General features: G+C 39.0%; 2 protein-coding genes and 1 long non-coding RNA gene across 3 annotated transcripts in view; 2 read left to right on the forward strand and 1 right to left on the reverse strand.

The window, feature by feature from the left end:
- LOC118278499 (transferrin-like) overlaps positions 1-10,991 on the reverse strand; it is a 32,814-nt gene extending 21,823 nt beyond the window's left edge. The window contains exons 1-5 of the mRNA XM_050703484.1: positions 10,824-10,991; positions 4,463-4,556; positions 3,625-3,761; positions 2,605-2,753; positions 1,591-1,735 (exon numbers count right to left, since the gene is read on the reverse strand). Of these exons, the coding sequence (XP_050559441.1) occupies positions 1,591-1,735; positions 2,605-2,753; positions 3,625-3,761; positions 4,463-4,556; positions 10,824-10,884 (586 nt within the window). The 5' untranslated portion in view covers positions 10,885-10,991. The remainder of the gene's footprint in view (positions 1-1,590; positions 1,736-2,604; positions 2,754-3,624; positions 3,762-4,462; positions 4,557-10,823) is intronic.
- Positions 10,992-17,690: 6,699 nt separating this feature from the next.
- Positions 17,691-21,570, forward strand: LOC118278665 (uncharacterized). Its single transcript, XM_035597978.2, has one exon. The coding sequence runs from the start codon at positions 17,791-17,793 to the stop codon at positions 18,538-18,540; it is 750 nt and encodes a 249-aa protein (XP_035453871.1). The 5' UTR covers positions 17,691-17,790; the 3' UTR covers positions 18,541-21,570.
- Positions 21,571-23,863: 2,293 nt separating this feature from the next.
- LOC126912262 (uncharacterized) lies at positions 23,864-26,306 on the forward strand. The gene is made up of 3 exons (XR_007706869.1): positions 23,864-24,116; positions 25,548-25,580; positions 26,295-26,306. It is a non-coding gene; the product is annotated as an uncharacterized LOC126912262 (long non-coding RNA).
- Positions 26,307-26,548: the final 242 nt, after the last annotated feature.

Consider the following 26,548-nt stretch of genomic DNA (forward strand, 5'->3'; position numbering starts at 1 on the left):
CGCACCCCTGCCTATTATCGATTCATTGTCTATTTCTATTTGTATTTCAAACTGATCTTTGATTACTTTAATAGGCATGTTTCCTACTAGTCAAATTCAATACTTTTTTTCGAAACGTCAAAAACGATATTTTCTATGAACTTTGTATGAAATACTCTATTATGACGTCATAAGTTTTTGACGTCAAATAGCAGACGTATTTCTAGAAATTTAGCTAGAAAGAAAAAATCGAAAATTAAGTAGTTCATAGTTCATAAAATTTATGAATGAGAGTGTGATTGATTATTTTTGAATATTTTATTGTATTGGAAAAGTTGTTATAATTTATTTTTGACCCAGTCATCATCCCTATTATGACTAAAAAATTTATGTTTTCTCCATGCGGTAGGGTGCGGTCAGTTTGGCACCATCGCGACACGCAGGCGCGAGATCCCTTCACCCCGCACCCCTCCCGCACCCCCCCACACACCCCGCTTATAATAGATTCATTGTCTTTTTCTATTTGTATTTCAAACTGATCTTTGATCACTTTATGATTAAAAAAAAGCACGTCACGAATGGGCCGGCTCGACAAGAGTGATACCACGGCCGAGCAGAAAACCGACGTGAAACAACGCTTGCGTTATCCTTATCGTTGTATGAGTGAGGTTACCGTTAGGCCCACTTTAGAACCCCTTTCGCCAATCTTCCCAATGTCCCCGATGCCCGAACAACAACCTTTAAATTCCTAACCTCATTTTTCGTATATTGTCAGCCAAGATGATAACAAATAATTATGTGGTTTAAATTAAGTCATAAGAGGTTTCTCCATGCGGTAGGGTGCGGTCACTTTGGCACCATCGCGACACGCAGGCGCGAGATCCCTTCACCCCGCACCCCTCCCGCACCCCCGGCACCCCCCATATATTATTATTCTATTTGTGTTTCAAACTGATCTTTGATCACTTTATGACTAATAAAAAAAGCAACGTCAAGCCTTTTATCCCCGAAGGGGCAAGCAGAGATGCTCATTACGACATGTAATGCCGCTTTACAATGTATACCCACTTTTCACCATTTGTGTTATAAGTCTCAAGTAACAGGAGGTGAGCCTATTGTCATATACTGAACACGATTCCAGACTCCGCGCTACCACTGAGAAATTTCCGAAAAACCGAAATAAGCCCAGTAATACTTTGCCCGACCCGGGAATCGAACCCGAGACCCCTTGTCCCTTGTCCTCTCCTTACCCCAGTCGCACTTTCGACCACTCGACCGGCAGTATTTTTAATTTCTTTTAAGGTATTTTAAATTGTTAATATTTTAGTCATAGTTATTCATTAGTTAATCATTTTTATTATTTAGTTAATATGGTTTAATATAATACATTTATCCTAGTAAATTTACAAAGTTCACATACACATGTATGTGAACTTTGTATGTTTGTAAACGCACACACGACACAGGAGACAATCCTAGTGTGGGGCAATATTTGTTTTTTTTTTACTTTTGATGAGTCGACGTTTGGCCGCTATCTCGCCTGATGGTAAGTGATGATGCGGCCTACGACGGAGCACGTCTGCCCATAAGAAAAAAGAAAAAATATCTTACTCAGGTTAGCATCGACGGTGTCATTGTTGCTCCAAGTGCCTGGTCGGCAGGCTGCTGAGAAGAAGTTACTCAGGGTGTCCACCTCCATCTCCTCAGCAGTCTTGCCTGCTGTGTTCACATCCTGGCACCTGTCTGTGCGAGCCGCCTGTTGGGTAAAGTAAAATTTGTTGTTTAGTCTCGCTAAGAGCCAAGGAGCATGGATCCCAGAAAGCGTCCAAATCTGGTGAATTTAAGTGTGGGAGAGCCATGCTTCGGCACTGCTGGGCCGGCTCGACCGGAGTGATACCACGGCCGAGCAGGAAACCGACGTGAAACAACGCTTGCGTTGTGTTTCATCGTGTGAGTGAGGTTACCAGAGGCCCTATTACCCCCCTTCCCAATCTCCCCAATCCCCGAATTCCCAACAATCCTCAAGTTCCTAATCCCCAAAAGGCCGGCAACGCACTTGTAACGCCTCTGGTGTTTCAAATGTCCATGGGCAGCGGCGATTGCTTACCATCAGGTGATGCATCTGCTCTGTGTACCATAAAAATGCAACGGAAGCAACTCGTTGACAAATCCATGGTCGTATTCGTTGCATTATTTTAAAACTTAAATTTCAAAATATAATACAAAATTACTGCCTCGTTGGCTGAGTTGCAAGTGCGATTGAACAATTGCTGGGCCTTTTGCGGTTTTTCGAAAATTTCTCAGTATTAACATTGGAGTCTAGACATGTCCCCAGTATATGGCAATAGGCTTCGACCCTCTATTACACTTCGGGACTTACAACATTAAATTGTGGAGTAAAGTCCGAGTATATTTTATAGCCAGTGGCATTACGTACCATAATGCCTCAAGTCTGCCTACGGGCCTTCGGGGATAAAAGCCGTTACAAAACAAAAAAAATATGGCATTTCTTTAACTCCGGAACTAAAAAAACCCAAAAAAAAACCAATGGATTATGCTAATCTGACCCCTATTCTTCACCTAATAAAGTACATATTTCATTATACCCCATCTGCATCAACATACCAGTTGCTCAAGGGTCTTGAGGACTCTCGGAGACCACTTCGCGTCCTTCTCATCGAAACCAGGGTGGCAGTACACTCCGCCGCGGAGGCCTTCCAAGCCGTTGGTGTGGTTTATAGGAACCACCGCCACCGCCTCGAAGTCATAGGGGCCTATGGACAAAAGATACAATGAAATGATTGCACGGTTGGTGCGATGGCTGGGCAACTGGTTGCCGCGCAACGTGTAGTCGGTGCGATTACCTCACAAAGCAACTCTTTGTGTGATCCACAAATTGTTGTTTCGAGTCTAAGTGTCACGTGAACTTGTATGTTTGTAAACGTTGTAAAAAATAACCAAGAAATTCAGACACATTTTAAGTGTGGGCTCGCCATGCTTCGGCTCTGCTGGGCCGGCTCGACCGGAGTGACCCGGCTACTACACAGGCTACTACACTACACAGAAAACCGGCGTGAAACAACGCTTGCGTTGTGTTTCGTTGTGTGAGTGAGGTTACCGGAGGCCCAATTCTCCCCTTCCCAATCTTCCCAATCCCCAATTCCCGAACCCTTAAATTCCTAACCCCCAAAAGGCCGGCAATGCACTTGTAACGCCTCTGGTGTTTCAAGTGTCCATGGGTGGCGGCGATTGCTTACCATCAGCTGATTCGTCTGCTCGTTTACCGGCTTATTCCATAAAAAATACTACTAAAACTCACATACATTAATTGAGAAAAGCACTACTAGTTTCGAATCACAGAGAAAGAAGCTCTTTTAGTTTAGAAACAGTGAAACGGCTAAGGTGGAAAATCATCCAATTACTTCTCCCGCCTTGGGCAAGGCGAGAGGGAGTGTCAGACTCTTACTGACTAAAAACCACCCCGTTCCTACTCCTGCTTTTCGAGCCGGAGCCCCGGTAAACCCGCTAGGTAGTCCGCAGTTCCAGATCAGGCATCAGCCCTACTGGGCCCCATCTGTGGTGGTCTGATGGCTCTTTGAGTGCGAAATTAGCTAGCTATCCAATAAAATATTAGAAGGAACTTACCCATGTTGCTAACATCCCTAACTGTGGCAATTACTCTGTTCTCCGACGGCTGCTGCTGTGCCAGAAGTAGAGTTTCTTCTTGAGAGAAGTACGCGACATCTGCTTGGTTCCTTACTAATTTGTCTGCGCATTCCACCCTGGGGGATAAAATATCAAAATTAATTCATTACGTCTTAAAAACAGAAGGTTTTCAGGTAACAGAAGGTATGTTTGTTTTAATTTCCAAATCCTTAAATGCCTAAGGGTGTTACCACACCAATCGAGCGATTGTCAGTCGATGCAATGTCGAAAGAAAACAAAATATCTGCCTGTCGGTCAGTCCTCTAGTGAAGCTATTTGCCATATCTTGCATTTAAGCTATGATCAGTAGGCCTACTCCGGTTCTCGAATGCGAAGTTTCGTTTAATCTTCGGCCGTAGGTTTTATTGATTTACTAATAGAATTACTTGAAATAACGTTTCATTTTTAATTTCAAATCAAAACCTATTTATTTATCTTCATTTCATTCGTTCGTTTTTGTTCCCCAAAGTTTGCAATAAATGGTGTTATAGTACAAAATTTGCGAAGTTTCGCAAGAAACTTCGTTTTTCGTTAAGTTAGAGTAGGTTGTTAGACTGCACGGTTGGTGCGGTGGCTGGGCAACTGGCTGCCGCGCAACGGGTAGCGGGTTCGGTTCCCGCACGGAGCAACTCTTTGTGTGATCCACAAATTGTTGTTTCGGGTCTGGGTGTCATGTGTATGTGAACTTGTATGTTTGTGGAGGAGAAAGTCCTAATGTGGGGCAACGTTTTTTAAAGAAAAAAAGAAAAAAAAAAAGAAAGGTCTCAGGGAGCCTTACCTAGCCTCCACATGTTCACACATGAACCGGCCGCCATTGATGCTCAGACTTGCACAGGTGGCTGATGTAGTTGCAGTAGTTGTACACACTCGGACTGTAAACAAAATAAACATAATTATTAGTTGATTTTATTATGACTGCCTCGTTGGTCGAGTGGTTGCAAGTGCGATTGCCGGTTAAGGGGTCTCAGATTCAAAATATTGCTGGGTTCTTTCGGTATTCATAAAATTTCTCAACAGTAGCACGGAGTCTGGAAATGTGCCCAGTATATGGCAATAGGCTCACCCCCTATTACATGGTGCTTATAACATAAATGGTGTAAAATGGGTGTACATTATGTAGCGACATTACCTACGTGTCGTAATGTGCACCTCTGCCTACCCCTTCGGGGATAAAAGGTGTGACGTTATGATGATTTATTATAACTTTCGTGAGAATTAATTATTATGTTATCGGCTTACGCACGTAACTGTTTGACGAGGAACTCGACTAGTTTCAAGCCGTGCTAGAGACTCATATTCATGAGCAGCATTCCGCGACACACGGCGCGGCGATCTTAGGTTGCTTTTCCACCAGAGATGTGCGTGTGTAGCATACTTATCTATACTCTATACTAATATTATAAAGCTAAAGAGATTTTTTGTTTGATTGTTTGTTTGTTTGTTTAAACGCGCTAATCTCAGGAACTACTGGTTCGATTTGAAAAAATATTTTTGTGTTGACTAGACCATTTATCGAGAAAGGCTTTAGGCTATAAAACATTACGCTACGATCATTAGGAGACGAGCAGAGCGTGTGAAACCGCGCGGAAGTAGCTAGTATATTATCTATACATATAATAAAATCGTAGAAAAGTGCTGTCTGTACATTGAAAATAAAAATAAAAAAAATAGCAGGGGTTATTGTTATGTCGATGTCGAACCCAAAAATGTAATTAACTTTTTTTTTGTCTGTTTGTCTGTTTGTCTGTTTGTCTGTTTGTCTGTTCGTCTGTGCGCGCTAATCTCAGAAACGGCTGATCCGAGTTGGATGCGGTTTTCACGAATATATTGTGGGATGCTTAAATTTACATTTAGTGTTTGTTTCATGTCAATCGGTTCATAAATAAAAAAGTTATGTCAAATTAAAGAATCACGTCGAAGTTTCTTTGCTTATACCATTAATCTCCGCAACTATTTGACGGATTTGATTGAAATTTGGTACAGATATAGTTTAGAACCTTAGAAAGGACATAGATATATTTTTATTTCAAAAATCAAAAAATAAAAATAAGAAATAAATTATTTATAAATAATTCTATGTCGATCGTTACACGACTTCGGTTCATGTTATTGTTTTAATTTATCGAAAAAAAGTAAATAAATAGTAAAAAGGTATGAAAAAAATAATATCAATATAATAAAACATTTAGTACAAAGAAAATGCTCTAACGGAGTATAGATAATTCTATGTCGATCGTTACACGACTTCCGTTCATGTTATTGTTTTAATTCATCGAAAAAAGTAAATAAATAGTAAAAAGGTATGAAAAAAATAATATCAATATAACGAACTTTGAGTACAAAGAAAATGCCCGAACGGAGTATAAATAAATAATCCAAGTTGTCTTTCGATTTCGGATCGAAATAGATCGCGCTATGGTTTCGTTACATTCATTTGGTTGGGTATCGGCCGAGCGCTTCGGTACTATCGTAGAAAAAGTGTATTATCAGTCGTATGATTATTTGTCTGTAGTGGTCCTGCTGTTTCGTATATTCTAAATTGGTTTCGTTGTATTTGTCAATTAATAAGTTTATTTGTTGGGTTTTCCTGGTTTTTTGGTTAAACTATTTAACGTAGGTTTAGTTTGATATCGATTATTAGTAGTTACTGTAGTTAGTTTTTTTAATAAAATTGTAAGTCTAATTTTTTTTTTAATTAGATTAGATTTAATTCGTTTCTTTTAAATTATTTAGTTTAAGCTTGGTTATTATAGCATAGAGGATAGGTTGTAATATTGTTTCTTTTTTAATTGTTATAAATTCGTAATTCGTAGCTTTCTTTAGTTTTAAGTTAGTTTAAGTCCGTTTTTAAACTATTTTTTCAATGCCCTAAGTGAGTATACATCTATTAAATTCAAACGCAGAGCTCATTATGTTGATTTTTGAAGAGTTCCCTGGAATATCTTCCACATCTCATTTTTGAAGAGATCCCGCGAGATCGGATAAAACCAAAAATTTGCCGGAAGTCACTATTCCACGCGAACGAAGTCGCGGGCAAAAGCTATAATATAATAAAGCTGAAGAGTTTGTTTGATTAAACGCGCTAAATCTCCAAAAATACTGGTCCGAATTGAATAATTATTATTGTGTTGGATAGTGCATTTATCGAGGAAGGCTATAGGCTATAAAACATCACGCTATGACCAATAGGAGCCGAGCAAAGCGAGTGAAACCGCGCGGAAGTAGCTAATTTATAATATTAGTGTGATTTCTAGGTAGGAAGGTGTTATCAGTATCGCATAATGTATTTACAAAGTGACGAATAATTTTACAGTAACTCTGATAAAATTTAGGTGTGGCAACATGACTAACGAGCTGAGTATGAGCGAGACACACAGCATGTTGCTAACATGTGGGAGAGCCATGCTTCGGCACTGCTAGGCCGGCTCGACCGGAGTGATACCACGGCCGAGCAGTACACCGACGTGAAACAACGCTTGCGTTGTGTTTCGTTGTTTGAGGTTATTGGAGGCTAATCCCTGATTCCCCAACAACCCTTAAATTCCTAACCTCCAAAAGGCCGGCAACGCACATGTAACGCCTCTGGTGTTTCAAGTGTCCATGGGCGGCGGCGATTGCTTACGAATTAATATGAATTTATTTTGTTACTTTTTGCACTATGGGGCAAGTCTGCCACAACCTCCCAAAACTGCTGCAACTCTGTTACCAGGATCTACAATAATACAACCATGATAACACCGGTTTAAGTCCAATTTCTCAGGAACATGATTCACTGTTTGGATCAATCAGAAAATTATATCGAAAGTCATTTACTAGAGGTGAAAACCTAGTTTCCACTTCCCTCAGATGAATTAATGCAGACAGAATGACTTAAGCCTAAAGGAGTCTAAAAGACTGCACAACTGGGAGAAGCCCATGTCGCCAAGCATACGGAGATTTAGCTAAAAGCCATTTTTTTAGTAATCCTAAGTAATCGTATCTTATTGTAATTAAAATATCTGCATGTATCACTATAAATATAAGGTATACATATAGTAGTAGCCTACAGACCAGTTATTCAATGAGAACATAAAGAAGTTAAATAAACATTGACTGTACTCTGTATAAAGTGGTTCATAAATACGCACGATGCGTCGCTTCGTCTATGAAAACAAGGATAGCATTTTCTTTTTGAAAGACAATGAAAGCTATTCATAACACCTCTGTCTACTTGGGTACACATAGATTTTTGTATGAAAGTGAAAGAAAAAAGTATTTAGTCTCCCGACTCTTTCTTCATCAGCTAACTGCCGCACTCAAAGACATTTTTTGTAACGTTGATAAGCCTGCGTTTGGCCACAAACCCACTTACTGCCAAAACGGCGAAGCGAAGATGTGGCCGAGGATGGAGCACACAGACTTAGAAAGTACCTATTTACTCTGACTTTGAAAAGACCCGGGTTGTATTTCTCAGGAAAAATAGAAGCCGGCAGATTGTTCTATTCCCTGGCTGCACGGATTAGGAACGATTAATGATGATTAATGATTACCTAAACTATTCCTTAGTAGCGATTTGTCCCAAAGAAGAAGTACCTAATTGGGCTAAAAAAGGGCTGTTGATGTTGTTAGGGAATATTAGGCATTATGTTATGTTTACCTACCTAGTAATAAAATAATGAAATTAGGCCACGATCACGCGCTACTATGGACTCGAGAAAACCTTTATCTTATCAACTCGATGTAATTATATTACTTATCAATTGTTATATATTACCTCTATACATAATATATGTCGCTAAGTAACTATTATTGTCTAGTTATCTATATTTATAAAAGGTATATATAACTCTACCTTTACCGGTGACTAAGAGAGTGACAGACTGTACACAGCTGTAACTACTGCATTAAGTCTACGGAAAGTCAGATTTTTAGTTCAAATAATTTTAATATTGGTTTTTTAACAGTATTTTAGCATTACCATTATCATCTGAGGCTAGATCTCTGTATCATTTAATCATTTCAATTTTAAGGGCAAGCTAAACCTGGTTTAGCTGCATCATTTAAAAGAAAAGCTAATGCGCGTAGCAAGCTGTGTGACATGTAGCGCGCTAGGGTAGTGTAGGGGAGTGCTGAGAGAGTAACAGACTGTACACAGCTGTAACTACTGCGCGTAGCTGGAAAATCTCTACACTACACAAGTCATTGTTTACATGTCGACATTAGCTTATGACAATACCAGCGTACATGTGTCACTGGATAATGAAACTCGCGAACGACAACAGTAATATGCCCAGCACATTAACTATTTTTTTTTTATAATTAATAAACAAACGATTTTTTCTAATTTCTTTTATCACTATATCTCTACCGCTGTTAACCGAAACATGCGCCAACAGTTATAAACTTAACATAATTGGATTTGTATTGCATGGGTCAATTGATATATCTACATATACTTTTAAATGCCATTTTAAATTGTGTTCTCTCCTAAAATTATATTGTTGTGCCCGACAGGGTCCACATTGTGTCCTAGTTAAGTTTACCACCTAAGCCTTACATGTGGAAAGCAATAAAGTATTGAGTATTAAGTACAAGGGCTTTTTTGAGAGGGAAAAATCATCCAATCACTTCTCCCGCCTTGGGCGAGGCGAGAGGGAGTGTCAGACTTTTACTGACTAAAAACCACCCCGTTCCTTCTCCTACTTTTTGAGCCGGAGCCCCGGTAACCCACTAGGCAGTCCAATAAAAGGGCTAACTCACTGATCATTGATACTTTCAAAGTCAAAATCAAAGCATTTATTTCAATTAATCCTAAATTAGGCACTTTTGAAACGTCAAATTGAATTGTCCGTCAGTCTCTCTGTCAGTGAAGTTTGTTCCAAAGTGTCATATATATGTACTAGAATCATAATACCATAAGTTACTTAAATCTAAATGGCTAACCAAAATTGGGATTGCATTCGTTCGAGTACGAGCTGATAACAAGCCCTTATCGTTAAGAACTTGATTTTATCACAAGCGTACTATGCTCAATAGATAAACCTATATAGCATACCCATATTCAAATATTAGCTGTTAAGGTTACTAACGCATTGGTTAAGCCCAGGTTTCCTCACGATGTTTTCCTTCATCGTTTGTCAGTGGTGTCTAAATAATCTTAGAAAGTACATATAACTCGGAAAAAGTCATATTGGTACTTGCCGTTGGTAGGTTTCGAAATCGCTCATTTATGCATGAGAAGCGTGCGTTAAACCTCTGGGCTACCTCGACATTTTGACATTCCCTTTAATAAAATAAAGACAAATCATACATTTATTGAAATATTTTCTCCATCTATGACTTTAGGTTAGAAAGGTGTGTTCCATAGGGTACTTTTCCACAAGAGATGTGCTATGCTACGTTGCTGTGGATGCGTTTGGCTTCCACCAATCATATTCATTGGTACACATAGCTTAGCACTGGCGGAAACGGACTCAGCTAAGCTAAGTTTTTTATATGGAAAGATGCGTGCTATGGATGGCTTCGCTACTATCGATACATACTCGAGCTGCGCATCGTCGTAGCATAACTATGGAACACACCTTTTTAACCTTGTTTAACATTTAGTGTTTGCATAATGCATGTTTTATCTCTATTTTATTAAACGGAATGTCAAAATGTCGTGGTAGCCCAGAGGCTTAGGACGCCCGCTTCTCATGCATAAGGGCGCGGGTTAGAAATCCGCTAACGGCAAGTACCAAAGTGACTTTTTCCGAGTTATACATACTTTCTAAGATTATTTAGACACCACTGACAAACGGTGAAGGAAAACATCGTGAGGAAACTTGGGCTTATAATTTCTGATTATAAGTCTGAAATCGCCAACCCGCATTGAGCAAGCGTGGTGAGTAATGCTCAAACCTTCTCGCGAGAAGAGGCCTTTGGTCAGCAGTGGCCACTTATAGGCTGTTGATGTGTATGTTATATTAAATGAGTCTCAATATCACAGGGTGTGGTTAAAGATAAAATAAAGAAAACATATCTCAAAACGAACAAAACACTGATTTTTTACAATCGAATTTGAAATATCGATTTATCGACAACGATACCGCCATTTTTCCTCACCTTATCTTAACGATTATCGTTAAAAAATATATTATATAATAGTTTAAAAAACTTACAATCTTGTCCCAAAGCTACAGCGAGCACACTGGCAAACAAAACTAATTGTTTTAAACCCATTTTCACAACACACACTGTAGGAAAAACTCCTACTTTTAACGCTCCTATATATCGCCGACTACACCGAAGCGTTCGACACTAGACGACACAATGTAATAATTTTATTTAATATACCTGAGTAGTTTCTAACCGTATCTTATCTACATTTCGAAATTCAGTGTAAAGGTGGGTGATATAACGGCTGATAACGGTGATAAGGTAGCGTCGAGCGGTATTTTGTAGCGGGCTTTGGGCGGCGTCCCGCAAGGACCGATTTTAGGTCCAATGTCCTTGAGCGGTTTAGCTATCTGATTTTTTTATGGGATTTATCGCTGTTACTTAATTTCATGCTCTTTTGTTGAGATTTAGGTTATTTTTATGCATGAATGGGTTTGTTACACAGTATATCTTCATACTTATTAATGTTAAGTGTGGGAGAGCCATGCTTCAGCACGAATGCAAGTGATACCACGGCCTCACAAAAAACCGACGTGAAACAACACTTGCGTTATGTTTCGTTGTGTGATTGAGGTTACCGGAGGCTCTGTAACCCCCTTCCTAATCCTAAATTCCCCAACAACCTTTAAATTCCTAACCCCCAAAATGCCGGCAACGCAATTGTTTGTAACGCCTCTGGTGTTTCGAACTTTCATGGGGTTCGGTAATTGCCTACCATCAGGTGATTATTCAGCTCGTTTACCGGCTTATACCATAAAAAATATTTTATGTATGTGCTCAGGACTCTTAGCTAAACAGTTTTCGTTACCATGGCAACTAATAAATCTTCAAGTTAGATTTTAAATACCTAACCATCTGCAGTGTCCTTCCATTGACTTTGGTTCTTATCAAAATACGTACAATTTGCGTTGAACATACGTACGTACCTACATACGTATTTTACCTGCAGTATAACATTCATCCATCATGAATTGTCATGAGATCGGTGTTTAGATTATATTTTTTAATAAATCTATACTTTCTCAATAATATAATATGTATAAAGCTGGAGAATTTGTTCAAAGTCAAACTTAAATCATTTATTGCATTTTCGAGGTCAGAGTGAATAATTACTTCTTCTTCGGAACAGAATCGCTACTAAGGAATAGTTTAAGTAATCATTAATCATCACTAATCCTGGGTTTTTTCAAGGTCAGAATAAATAAATAGGTACTATCTTAGTTTGTGTGCTCCATCCTAGGCCACATATTCACTTCGCCGTCCTGATAGTAAGCGGTGGCCAAACGCAGACTTAACAATGTTAAAAATAAGTCATGAGTAGGTCTAGGTCAAATCCTTTATTCCAATTAGTGTTGCCCAGCAAGAGTCTTGCAAGTCTCGCATTTACCTATTAGCCAACTTAATTTTTTTATACGATTATGATTTAACTGTATTAACTGAGATTTAACTATACAGCTGTATTGTAAGGTGTGGCCGCTATTGAATAACCTCAAATATAGTATACTAGCTACTTTGTTTCGTCATTGTAAGATCAAAAGCACCTAACATATAAAAAATAGCATTAGGCTAATAGGTATTTGTGAGACTAGCAAGACTCTTGCCGGGTAGTTAAATCATAATCGTACAAAAAAATAAAGTTTATCCAACTTTTATTGGTAAATGCGAGACTTGCAAGACTTTTGCTGGGTAACACTAATTCCAATAAAACCATACATACTTTTGAATTGACAACAAATAAAGAAATAAAGAATAGTCTCTCAGTCTGTCCGTCAGTGTTTTGTGAATCCCCTTAAATTCCGGGGTTACCCCAAAAGGTACCGGCCTTTTAACGCCTCGACCGACATTTGTAACGCCTCTGGTGTTTCGGGAGTCCATAGGCGGCGGCGATTGCTTACCATCAGGTCTGCTTGTTTACCGTCTATTAGGCCTCACTCACACAACGAAACACAACGCAAGCGTTGTTTCACGTCGGTTTTCTGCTCAGCCGTGGTATCACTCCGGTCGAGCCGGCCCATTCGTACCAAAGTATGGCTCTCCCACACTTAAAAAATCTCAGTCAAATGTGTCTATAGCAGTATTAGTATTAGTTATTGAAAAATACCAAGAATGCATTCCGATATTTAGACGTCAACAGGTATTCACCGGATATCGATAAGACAGTATAAAATCGGAAATGAATACAACAAATATATGATTCATAAGGTTATTAAAGTAAGTCAGGTACTATATTTTTTCGGATTTTCGAAAATTTCTCAGTAGTAGCACGGAATTTGGAATTGTGCCCAGTATATGGCAATGGGCTTACCCCCTATTACATGGGACTTATAACACAAATAGTGAATAGTAATTATACATTAAGGAGTATATAGCAGTACTACGTGTCGTAATGTGCACCTCTGTTTACTCCTTCGGGGATAAAAGGCGTATTGGGTAGGTTGCGCGACGTCGCCGCGTCTGCGCACGCTGCTCATGATGAAGAGTCCCTCTGTGACTCAAAACTAGTAGAGCTTTTCTCCATTAATGTACGTGAGTAAACCGTGATTTTTTGTTAATTTAGTATGTCTCACGATAGTTATTACAAAAAAAAATATGAAGCATGACTCGCCGACAATTTTGATGATAAAATTAAAAACAATAGGAAACGTACTAGTATGATAAATATGACGCAAGTGATTTCCAATAATAAGTACAAATAATTCATACTTTTTCTAATAATACAATATCATTTTAGTCATTATTATTGAATACATAGGAATGTCAATGTGTAGTCGTTCAACGTAGGGAACTAAGGGGAACCCAAGCATGCCTCAAAGAGCCATCAGACTACCACAGATAGGGCCCAGTAGGGCTGATGCCAAGACAAGCCCGCCACAACCTCCCATACCGCTGCAACTCCTGTGCACCAGGATCTACAGTAGATACAACCATGAAAACACCGGAACACTGAAGTCCAACGTCCCAGGGACATGAATGACTGTCTTGTATCCCACAACGAAATACATCAGAAGATATTATTATAGGAGAAGAAAAAGAAAACGAAAGTTTCTAGTTCCCGCGGTGAATTTAATGTAACAAACAGAATGCCGCAACTGCAGAAGACCTGACGGGTTACCGGGGCTCAGGCTCGAAGAGCAGTGGTAGGCACGGGCTGGTTTTTAGTTAGTAAGAGTCTGACACTCCCTCCCGCCTCGCCCAAGGCGGGAGATGCCATTGGATGATTTTCTCACCTCAAAAAAAAACAGTATAATACTCCTTCTCGCCTCGCCCAAAGCGAGAAGTTTATGGATGACTTCCCCAAAAAAAGAGGGAGGCTTTTGTCCAGCAGTGGACGTTTGCCGGCTTAAGATGATGATGATGATAACCTCGGCTTATCATAGGGAATACATGCAATATACTTTTTCTTTTTCTTTTCTTTTTTTTTTAAAAACGTTAAACGTAAAAACGTGCGTTTACAAACATACAAGTTCACATACACGTGACACCCAGACCCAAAACAACAATTTGTGGATTACACAAAGAATTGCTCCGTGCGGGAATCGAACCCGCTGGAAAAACACCGTACACCTTGCGTGGCAGCCGGTTACCCAGCCACCGCACCAACCGTGCAGTCATATATACATAAATACTAACATACATATCGCAACGTATTATTGGAAGCAAGTAATTCTAACATCAGATCCTGACTAGGTGGAAATGGGACCCTTTCGAACAAAAAAAATATTTGGAAAATCGGTCCACAAAATATGACGGAGTAACTAATCGGTGAACGAAAAAAAAATAAACATCTGAACGTAGTACCTCGTCCTTTTTTGAAATCGGTGAAAAGAATGTAAATAAAAGAAGAAAGCAGTTTTATGTTTACCTGTTTCCTTTAACAAAAACCGGATTGATCAATGAATCAAAACAGTTTCCTCGAAAGATATTATTTTAAGAAAGAATCAATCGTTCTCGGAATATTTACAGGCACTTACGTATGAAGATATGTAGATAACTATTAAAGTATGTACCTAAATAGGTAAGGAAATGAGCTAAAATTACGATAGTTGTCGATTTTAAACCTTATTTGTCAGTATTAAGGTGTAAAATCATTTGTTGTTTTGTTTTAAATAATGATTGGAAAACTGTAAAAGAGCTAAAATTACGATATTTGTCGATATTAAACCTTATATATTAGTGTTAAGGTGTAAAATCATGTTGTTGTTGGGGTTTATTTTTATTCAGAACAACGTTTGGAAAAATTGTGTTCGATACAAAATCGTTACTAAAGAATAGTTTAAGTAATCATTAAATGTCTATGAGTGCGGCTATTAGTCATATCTATACTAATACTAATATTATAAAGCTGAAGAGTTTGTTTGTTTGTTTGTTTGTTTGAAAGCGCTAATCGCCGGATCTACTGGTCCGATTTGTATAATTATTTTTGTGTTGGATAGTGCATTTATCGGGGAAGGCTATAGGCTATAAAACATCACGCTATGATCAATAGGAGCCAAGCAAAGCGGGTGAAACCGCGCGGAATTAGCTAGTAATTCATATAAACGTCTGGAAATCGATTTAAGTATCATGGCCGTCTGTACCGGCGATATTTTAACAATTTATAAATATGTTGTAAGCGTGTGCTATCACATAGATAACGTTTCCAGGTAAAATATTGATCACAATTTGTATTTACACTGCTTATCTGTGTTACGGTGATATCATGCGGCTGATAAGCAAGTAGGTGACAGAAGGACAATGCTGTAGTAAAAAGAAATACTTACCTATAATAGGTAATATCTATTATAAGTAACGCAACGTCACGCCTTTTATCCCCGAATGGGTAGGCAGAGGTGCTCATTACGGCACGTAATGCCGCTATACATTGTACACCCACTTTTCACCATTTGTGTTATAAGTCCCATGTAATAAGGAGTGAGCCTATTGCCATATACTGGACACAATTCCAGACTCCGTGCTACTACTGAGTAATTTTCTAAAAACCGAAAAAAGCCCAGTATCTCTCATACTTTGCCCGACCCAGGAATCGGACCCGAGACATAGTACCATCGTACTATCTATTACAGTTGTAAATAATCTTACACGTACACTAAGTTTGGGAGAGTCATGCTTCGGCACTGCTGGGTCGGCTCGACCGGAGTGATACCACGGCCTCACAAAAAACCGACGTGAAACAACGCTTGCGTTGTGTTTCATTGTGTGAATGAGGTTACCGAAGGCCCAATTACCTACCTTCCCAATCCCCGATTCCCCAACAACCCTTAAATTCTTAACCCCCAAAAGGCCGACAACGCACTTGTAACACTTTTTAACACATTGAACGCCGTAGTGGTCACCGGTAACCGACGTTAGCGGAGCGGATTTGCCTTCAACAGTTTTCTATTGGCAGTCAAAGACTTAATACATAGATAGAGTGATTCAAGAGGAAGGTTTATATGTACAACGTGTAACAAAATACCCATATACATCAAGAAACCCTGAAGAATACAGGTTGAATAGAGTCTCTACACAAAGTTTCAGCTTAAAATACGTTTAAAAAAATTTGTACCAAATACTTGGTATCGCATGGTTCTTGATTTTAAATCATACAAACGTGTCACAACACTACAGGGATCACTCGCTAATATTACGAAACATTTATTCTGTCAATCTGATCGCCTAGTACCTGTCTACCTAATTTGGAATCACGCGGCGATTTGAAAAATTCATAACTTGGTACCATGAAAACATGAGTTTAAAAACTCTTACCGTATCGTTTGTTATGTTATCTAGAAGCCGTGTACTTGATATGTAACTATACCCCCTTTTTGTTACACGTTGTATAATACATGCATAATGCATAATAAATATATCACCATTGCACCCATGCGAAGCTGGGGCGGGTCGCTAGTTGTAAATAAGTTTGAAACAAGTTGTACTTCTGAATATAAAACTGTCATAAACGAAATACAATCGCTGTTGGCCGGATACATTGAATTTTACATTTTAGCAATCGTTGTACTCGAAAAAATACACGAAAACAACATGATTTTACACCTTAATACAGACGTATAAGGTTTAATATAGACAATGTCGTAATTTTAGCTCTTTTTATATACAATAAGAACAATCCAAAACAACATGATTTTAGACCTTAATACCGACATAATATAAGGTTCAAAATCGACAAATATCGTAATTTTAGCTATTTGACTGGGTTAAGTAACCATTAAACGACTCTGAGTACGGCAGAAATTGTCCTTAGGTAAGTAATTGGCACGGAGGTTTAAGATACTCGCTTCTCATGCATGAGGGTTCGAAACCTACCAACGGCAAATATCAATGTGACGTGACACCACAGACAAACGGTGAAGGAAAACGTCGTGAGGAAACTTGAATTTATAATTTCTGATTATAAGTTTGAAATCGCCAACCCAATTGAGCAAGCGTGGTGATTAATACTCCGTGTGAGAAGAGGCCTTTGGTCAGCAGTGGTCACTTATAGGCTGTTGATGTCATGAATATTTGACATAGCACCAATCGCCCAAGCTGAGAATAAAATCCGAAATCCCAAAACATGTTGACCAGAATGTATTATCAAATTTATCAATATTATAATTCATATTTTCATCAATACTTTAAAAATATTGTTTCCTACTTTAAAATTATAATAACTAATAAGGCGATAGAGAAACTTATTTCAATCTCCGTAATAAAACCTTTTTAATATAATATTGATTCCTTCTTTTGAGTTGTTGTGTAATAGCCAAAAAGCCGACTATTGTATTGGATAAGTCTGTAAAGAAGTGTGTTTAATAAATAAACTTTAAAAAATAAATATTTTAAGCACTGGCAACACAGGCAGAAAACTGTCACCTGTTAATCTGTCAATGTCACCCACGTCAAATTCGTTTATTATTGTATCGCTTGCATGTCCTGTGCTGCGAAAAAACACTGAAAATAACAACATTAACTGCGAAAACTACACAAAACATGGCATCAACATCAGCATCCACATCAAGCCAACCTTCATCATACCCAGACGCCATAAAAAACTGGACACAATTAGAAAAATACCACCTAATGCTAGCATTGAAATCGTGGCATCGAAACGACATTGAAAAGATTCAAGAACTCATTGTAACTAAAACTGTCGAAGAAACGAGAGCTGCAGTGGAATACTACACTCAAATAGCGTCCCAACACCCCGCTTTACTGCAAAAAGAGCAAGAAATTAAGCCAAAACTAAGCCGCAAACCTACAACACCATTAAATCGATGGGCGAAGTTATTGACTGATAATTTGAATTTAGAAGACCTACGCACAGAAACAGCGACTGCAGTACGCATGGTAGCGGACCTGGAGAACATACCACCAGCAGTTTGCACAGATAACATAGATTTTCGTGAAATTTACCGCCAAATTGCGAACGCTATGGAAGGAAAACCAATCATTCTCGATGTGGCCAGTTCTTCAGTGTTTCACAAATGTGTTCTAGAAACAGCGTTATCAAGTAAGGCCTTTATAAAGACTGCGGCGTTTAAATACATTATTAATAATATAGATTTGTCTGATAAAGAGATAAATACGTTTCCGAGGCCTACGGAGAAGCATGAGCTTGGTATCTTAAGACATTTGGCGTCACAAAGGGCATACAATCCATTGAATGTTCCGGAAGAAAACTTGAAGCCGTCCTGTGAGAGTGCGCTTAATGAACATAAAATGCCGTTGGACCCGCAGTAAGATGATTAAGTTAATTAAAACTAGTTTCTGCTAGTGGCTTCGCCCGCATTCATATTAAAAGTAGCCTATGTGTTATTACAGACCATAATCTACCCCTGTTTCAAATTTCATTTTTGAAACCTTAAGCTGTTTTGATGTGAAAGAGTAGCAAATGATATATTATATTTATTATTGCATATTGATTACAAGATAACACTTTTACATGTCAATCTCTAAAATAACTAGATGAGACTATTTTCTATCGGACTACTCTGAGAAGAAATACTGAAACTGTGATGTGTATGTGAACTTGTATGTGTGTAAACACTTCCATGACACAGGAGAAAATCCTAGTCAGGAGCAAAATTTTTTTAAAACAAAATAAACTTACTATTGTGGCTTACTCCCCTTATGTATAAGAGGCTCATAGTCCAGCAGTGGACTGTCTCAGGCGGTAGATATGTAGTAAAAACAATTTCCTATTAATATCTAGTAGATACTAAATAATCACCTGTAGATTTGCTTACTAAAGATACAATTTTAATATAATATATTTTGTATAGCAAAATTTTTGAGTAAAACCTAAGGATAAAACACTTAAATATAAGATTTACTGTATAGATAATAAGGTATTATTTTGCCTACCTCAAGTAAGAAATTAGGACATGGGACTTAACTATAATACAATTGGTGAAAAGTGGGCTTTCCCACCAGAGATGTGCTATGTAGCTATGCTATAACTGCCTTGTTGGCCAAGTGGTTGCAAGTGCGACTGCCGGGCAAGGGGTCTTGGGTTCGATTCTCGGGTCGGGCAAAGCATTGCTGGGCTTTTTTCGGTTTTTCGAAAATTTCTCAGTAGTAGCACGGAGTCTGGAAATGTGTCCAGTATATGGCAATAGGCTCACCACCTATTACATGGGACTTACAACATAAATTGTAAAAAGTGGGTGTAAATTGTATAGTGGCATTACTTGTTGTAATGTACATGTCTGCCTACCCCTTCGGGGATAATGATAATAAAAAAATAAAATGTAATAGGTTAAGCTGTGAAACTATGTGACCTTTTCCACTGTTAGTACCTAAACTACGTAGCTGTGTTAGGAAGATATGCAGCATGAGTATATGATCAAGCTATCCATATTATGCATCTTTCCATATAAAACACATACCTTAGCTGAGTCTGTTTCCACCAATGCTAAGCTATGTGTATCAATGAATATGTTTGGTGAACGTAGCACAGCACATCTCTGGTGGTTAGTGAATGACTAGTGCTTTACAGAAATAAATCCTAGTGCGGGGCAATGCTTTTATACATGGTGACTTTGAATTCGACATATTCCTCTCGGAAGGTAATATCTCAAAAACCACCCACTTTCCGCCCAAGGACCTCAGGGCTAATTTTGTAGGAAATTAATAATTGTATAATCACCTCCCGAGAGGAATACGTCGAATTTCAAGTCACCTGTATAATAAAGGTAATATTGTCATTATAGAAACATTGTCATTATAGAATTTAATGTTACTCATGTCATATACAGGGTGTCCCTGAAATCGACGTCCAACGGGCACTAGATGATTAGCAAGGTTCCAACTGTTATCAGAAAAATATAAAAAAAAATCTAAGTCCTACAGTTTTAAATTACAGCGACTTATGTGTTATCCATGAAAAAGTACACCCTGTGCCAGTCTTTTGACTCTTGTTGCTACAAATCTTTATTTTTTCGTCTGCAGTCTTCCTTACATTATCCTGAATAGTGCTCCAATAATATGGAATCATAAATTCTTAGCCAACTGCTTTAGATTGGAAAACATTGTTAGTTTTAGAGGAACCAAATACTCTGAATAAATTTTTCACCTTACTTTAAGTGACTGTACTGAATAAATTATGTATTGCGCTAGTAGTGGCAAATTTCACCAAAGTTGGCGCATTTAATAAGGATTCTAAAATGGTATAGCACTTTGCACATTATTTTTTAAATTCGACACAAAAAAAGATTTTTCAACGAAACTCGGTTTCGATGAATTTATTTGAACTTACTAATATTTCTTCTAGTGTACTCAAATCATACGTTATAACCTCGTATGCACTAGACAACACTTTGCACGCGATTTGTTATCATCATGTTGAAAATCAGCGAGGATCTCTTGTCAAACAACATTATCTGTTTACCCGTGATTTCGCTTGCACCTTTCGTTGGCAATATTAATAGACTTACTAGAGGAACTGATGTTGTGTATCATGTTTCACTAAATAATATTGAATGATTGCAATATGATGTTCATAGTGTATCAAACACATTATCAAATGTGTAGTAAAATCAAAAGGAACGGACGCGGCAGATTCATGTACACAGCATATCGACGCGGTAGTGGTATGGTGTACATGAGCCCTTACGCACAATTACTCGTCATGACCCCATCAAAAAAAAAAAAGAAATGGGTGAATCCTCCGATTAAGTTACGTGTTCATGCCTTGTGATCAAATGCGGGATGAAGCATCAAATATTATTTAGTTTGTCGAGAAAAAGTTATTTGCACCGTTGCAAGGAATTGCAGGTAAAGCAAAAAATAATTTAAAAAAGAAATAATCAACACGGCGCAAAAAAGCCAGTGCTCAGCTAAAATACCGAAGCCCGGGTACGATGGCTCGAGATGCACAACACCAGTTCTTCTAGCGATAATATTGCCGACGAATGCTGCAAGCGAAATCACGGGTAAACAGACAATGTTGTTTGACAAGAGATCCTCGCTGATTTTCAACATGATGATAACAAATAGCGTGCAAAGTACTGTAGTGCATACGAGGTTATAACGTATGATTTGAGTACACTAGAAGAATTTTTAGTAAGTTCAAATAAATTCATCGAAACGGAGTTTCGTTGAAAAATCTTTTTTTGTGTCGAATTTAAGAAATAATGTGCAAAGTGCTATACTATTTTAGAATCCTTATTAAATGCGCCAACTTTGGTGAAATTTGCCACTACTAGCGCAATACATAAATTATTCAGTACAGTCACTTAAAGTAAGGTGAAAAATTTATTCAGAGTATTTGGTTCCTCTAAAACTAACAATGTTTTCCGGAATCTAAAGCAGTTGGATAACAATTTGAATGATTCCGTATTACTGTTGAATAGTCTATTCATCGAGGAAGGCTATAGGCTATAAAACATCACGCTATGACCAATAGGAGCCAAGCAGAGCGGGTGAAACCGCGCGGAAGAAGCTAGTTTATGATAAAATCGAATGTTACAGAAATTTTGAGTTAAGTCACTTTCATTTTAAGGATGCAAATTGTCATTATAGAATTTAATGTTACTCATGTCATATATAGATTTCTAGAATTATTAGAATACTAAAATAAGTACCTAATGTTAAAGATGTATGATATTGTGATTAATTTTTGGCTTTAAATATTTTCTTAAGATGTTTTTTGATTAATTAAAGGTTTAAAAAATATATTGTTTTGTTTTATTTTTTTAATATTACAGTAGATACCTAAGTGTCTGCGTCTACAGTCGAGTGGTCGCAAGTGCGACTGTCGGACATGTCTCGGGTTCGATTCCCGGGTCGGGTAAAGTATTACTGGACTTTTTTTGGTTTTGATAAGATTACTCAGTAGTGGCACGGAGTCTGGAATTGTGCCCAGTATATGGCATTAGGTTCACCCCCTATTTCATTTTACTTATAACACAAATGGTGAAAAGTGGGTGTACATTGTATAGCGGCATTACGTGCCATAAGGCGTACTCTGCCTATCCCTTCGGGGATAAAAGGCGTGACATTGCATTAGATACTTAAACGTAGAAAGTTTCTGAAGAGTAGAATACGATAAATAAAAATCTATTTGGTCCATTAGTTAGTTAATGAAAAAATGTTCTAAGTTTCTTATGGTATAAGCCGTTAACGAGACGGATCAACAAGCGCGTTGTCAGCCTTTTGGGGGTTATAAATTTAAGGGTTGTTTGGGAATTGGGGATTGGGACGACAAGGAAGGTGGGTAATCGGGCCTCCGGCACCCTCACGCACACAACGAAACACAACACAAGCGTTGTTTCACGTCGGTTTTCTGTGAGGCCGTGGTATCACTCCGGTCGAGCCGGCCCAGCAGTGCCGAAGTATGGCTCTCACTTAAAGTTCCCACGTTTAAACAAGACCGTGTTCAGCGCTCTGATTAGTTTCTTCGATGGACATCAGAAAAAAGAACACAATCTTGTTTCGATTTCGTTAACCGTAAAACAAACTCGTACCTCTGAGTCATGCTTCGGCACTGCTGTGTCAGCTCTAGTGGAGTGATACCACGGCCTCACATTACGCCGGCGTGATACTACTGTCTTACAGAATAAATAAACAAATAGGATTAAAAAATCAGGTATTTATTTTGAATCCATATTTAGCTTGATTCGCGCTGGATCCAGCTGGATTGAAAATAGGTACTGCTGGATTGCACGCCCAGGGGCCTTAGTCTGCTATTACAATTGTGTCAGAATGGTCGATCACTGAGCAGTGCGAGACTAAGGCCCCAGAGTGTCTTCTGCGGCGGCTAGGGTATGAGAAGGATCGTTTTTAGCTAGAATAATTGCTACACAGAAGGAGGAGACGGCGACCCATTCCCCCTCGCTCCGCACCATGGCCTGAACCAAAGCCGGACGCGAGAGGTCACCGTTACCAATTACCTACAACCCTAAGGACACGGCGGTGCTCAGCCCATGCAGGCACACCGCCACCGTATGCTCCACCGTGTCTTCCGGGCGGTGCTCGCAGTGATGACACCCGGGCGTTTCTTCTCCATCAAATTCCATGTCCGGTAAGCACCTCTGTCAGGCGGTAGGTGAGGACACCATGGCGCCTCTCAAGCCACTCCTCAAATAGGGCACTTACCGCTGCTATAACAGCGAGCCCATGTTTGGGGGCCCTTATGAAGACGTTAATTTTCCTAAAGTTGCTGCCAACTTTTGAACGCATGCTTTATGCGGAAAAAAGGAATTGATTATTTCGTATTTTTTTTGTAACGTCACGCCTTTTATCCCCGAAGGGGTAGGCAGAGGAGCACATTATGGCACATAATGCCAATGTACACCCACAAAATTTATGTTGTAAGTCCCATGTAATAGGTGGTGAGCCTATTGCCATATACCTACCGGGCACATTTCCAGACTCCGTGCTACCACTGAGAAATTTTCGAAAAACCGAAAAAAGCCCAGTAATACTTCGCCCGACCCGGGAATGGCACTTGCAACCACTCGGCCAACGAGGCAGTCAATTTCGACTTTTGTGATTTCTATTAAAACTAAACAAAAAGGTTGTTATTTTTCTTCTCGAAATAACACCTGCTCTCATCCATAGATACAGAGAATTGACAAACAAAAAAGAAGTAATACAAAAAGTCATCATTTAAAATTTAGAATTGTAACGTAAAAAAATCCGATTTTCGTTTAATTTTAGTTTGAAAACTGTCATTATCTTTTTTAACGTCTTTTTACACAATCTAGATGAGAATTTGTTAAATTTTTAACGTGAAATGTACGCAAAGTAATAATTTAATCGTGATATTAAAAATAACTAAATTATATGACCAAATGATAAGAGTGTCGTAATTGGTAAGATACTTTTTGTAAATGTAACCTAAGTTTAGATTGTGAACATATTTGAGAAATTTAAGTTTGGGAGAGCCATGCTTCGGCACGAATGGGCCGGCTCGACCGGAGTTATACCACGGCCTCACAGAAAACCGACGTGAAACAACGCTTGCGTTGTGTTTCGTTGTGTGAGTGAGGTTACCGGAGGCCCAATTCCCCCTTCCCAATCTTCCCCATCCCCATTCCCGAACAACAACCCTTAAATTCCTAACTCCCAAAAAGCCGGTAACGGACTTGTAAAGCCTCTGGTGTTTCAAGTGTCCATGGGCGGCGGCAATTGCTTACCATCAGGTAATACGTCTGCTCGATTACCGGCTTGTTTCATAAAAAAAAAATCTTAAAGACGGGATTTCTTGTCGGCGTGCCAAGCGCGGAGATTATGGCAAACCCTCTTATGCAGAGGAGGCCTAGCGTCCATCCCGTTCAGTTCCTGGCAGTGGACTATCAGGGACCTGTTGATGTCGTAAATTTAAGGGTGAGAGAGCCATGCTTCTGCACGAATGGGCCGACTAACAACGCTTGCCTTTTTCGTCGTGTGAGTGAGGTTACCGGAGGCCCAATTATTCCCTTTCCCAATCTTCCTAATCCCCGATTCCCCAACAACCCTTGATATATTCCTAACCTCAAAAGGCCGGCAACGCACTTGTAACGCCTCTAGCGTTTCGGGTGTCCATGGGCGGCGGTGATTAGATTTTGAGTTTGAGTTTGATTGCTTACCATCAGGTGATCCGTCTGCTAGTTTACCAGCTTATTCCATAAAAGGCAAGGGTTGCCAACTTTTTCCTGGCTAAATACCACTTTTTACACATTGAACGCCGTGGTGGTCACCGGTGACCGACGTTAGCGGAGGATTTGCCTTCAACAGTTTTCTATTGGCAGTCAAAGACTTATATAGTTCTTGTTAGGTTAGGGACCACTACTGTTATTAATTTTTCTCTTTCACTCATCAAATCTGATTATTAAAATCAGTTGCTCCTCTCAGTTGTCTCCTTTGGTATAAGTCTAATTTGAGCTTTAAGCGTCGTTTTTTCTTACCTTGTCATCATCCCTATTGACGTTCCATTGTCTCTGCCTACCCCCATGGGAGTCGGGCGTGAGGCATTTATGTTTGTACTGTACTTAAATTGTAATATGTGAATTAATTCTGCCCACCTCATCATGCGTGCCAAAAGTTAACAATAACTCAAAATTTGGTTTCAATAAATTAAGCTGTGACACTGCTCTCAACCAATCCAATAAAAATAAGGATGACAATAAGCTACCACGATGCTTAATAACGCGGGAGAATAATGATTTGTTAAATAAAAGTTAGTTTTTTGAAGAAACACCCGATTCCCAAAGCATGCAGTGTTTAGAATTTCATGATAATTATTTATTTATTTATATTTTCAGGCTAAACATGGCACGATGTCGCCGAAAAAGAAAGTAAGAATCATTTTGATTTATTTTTAATAATTTTGTTGTCAAGGCTTTCTTAAACACCATCATAAGTCTTAAGTTGCTTTTCCGCCAGAGACGTGCTATGTTGCTATGCTACGAAGATGTATAGCTAAACTGTGAAACCATGTGACCGTTTTCACTGATACTAAGCTATGTAGCTGTGCGAGGAAGATGCGCAGCTCGAGTATGCGAAGTATCGATAGTAGGGAAGCCATCCATAGCACGCATCTTTCCATATAAAAAACACAGCTTAGCTGAGTCCATTTCCACCAGTGCTAAGCTATGTGTACCAATGAATATGAATGGTGGAAGTCAAACGCATCCACAGCAACGTAGCATAGCACATCTCCTGTGGGAAAGCAGCCTTAAGGTACGCGTACAAGCCCGCATCGGACGCACCGCACGCAACGGATTTTAGTTTGTCTTGTGTAGAAACTCATACAACTGCGTCCACTGATCCGCATCGTACGGACCGCATCATCGGCAATGCCTAGATGCGATGCGTACCAATGACGTTATACGAAATGCGTACGATGCGTACGATGCGGGCCTGTGGACGCTTACCTTTAGACCTCACTCAAGACCACAACCGTCCCATATAGGATGTTAAAAACGTAGCCATTTTTTTTTTTATTTGTTATAGTTTTTCAACGCTATTAATATATTATGACTAATTTTGTTTTTTTTTTCTATTTCCAGACTATGTAAGACGTAAGTACCCTTGTTTATTTTATTTATTTTCGTAGTCGTAGCTTCTGTAATATAAAAAATGTAGCTTAATATGTTGCTAAACGCTAATCTCGAGAACAGCTTTCTCGATACATGCGTTTTCCAACCAGTAAGTGTGGGAGAGCCTTGCTTCGGCACCGCTGGGCCGGCTCGACTGGAGTGATATGTCCGAGCAGTAAACCGACGTAAAACAACGCTTGCGTTGTGTGTGAGGTTACCGGAAG

The sequence above is a fragment of the Spodoptera frugiperda genome, chromosome 24 (assembly GCF_023101765.2).
Source record: "Spodoptera frugiperda isolate SF20-4 chromosome 24, AGI-APGP_CSIRO_Sfru_2.0, whole genome shotgun sequence".
NCBI lineage: Eukaryota > Metazoa > Arthropoda > Insecta > Lepidoptera > Noctuidae > Spodoptera > Spodoptera frugiperda.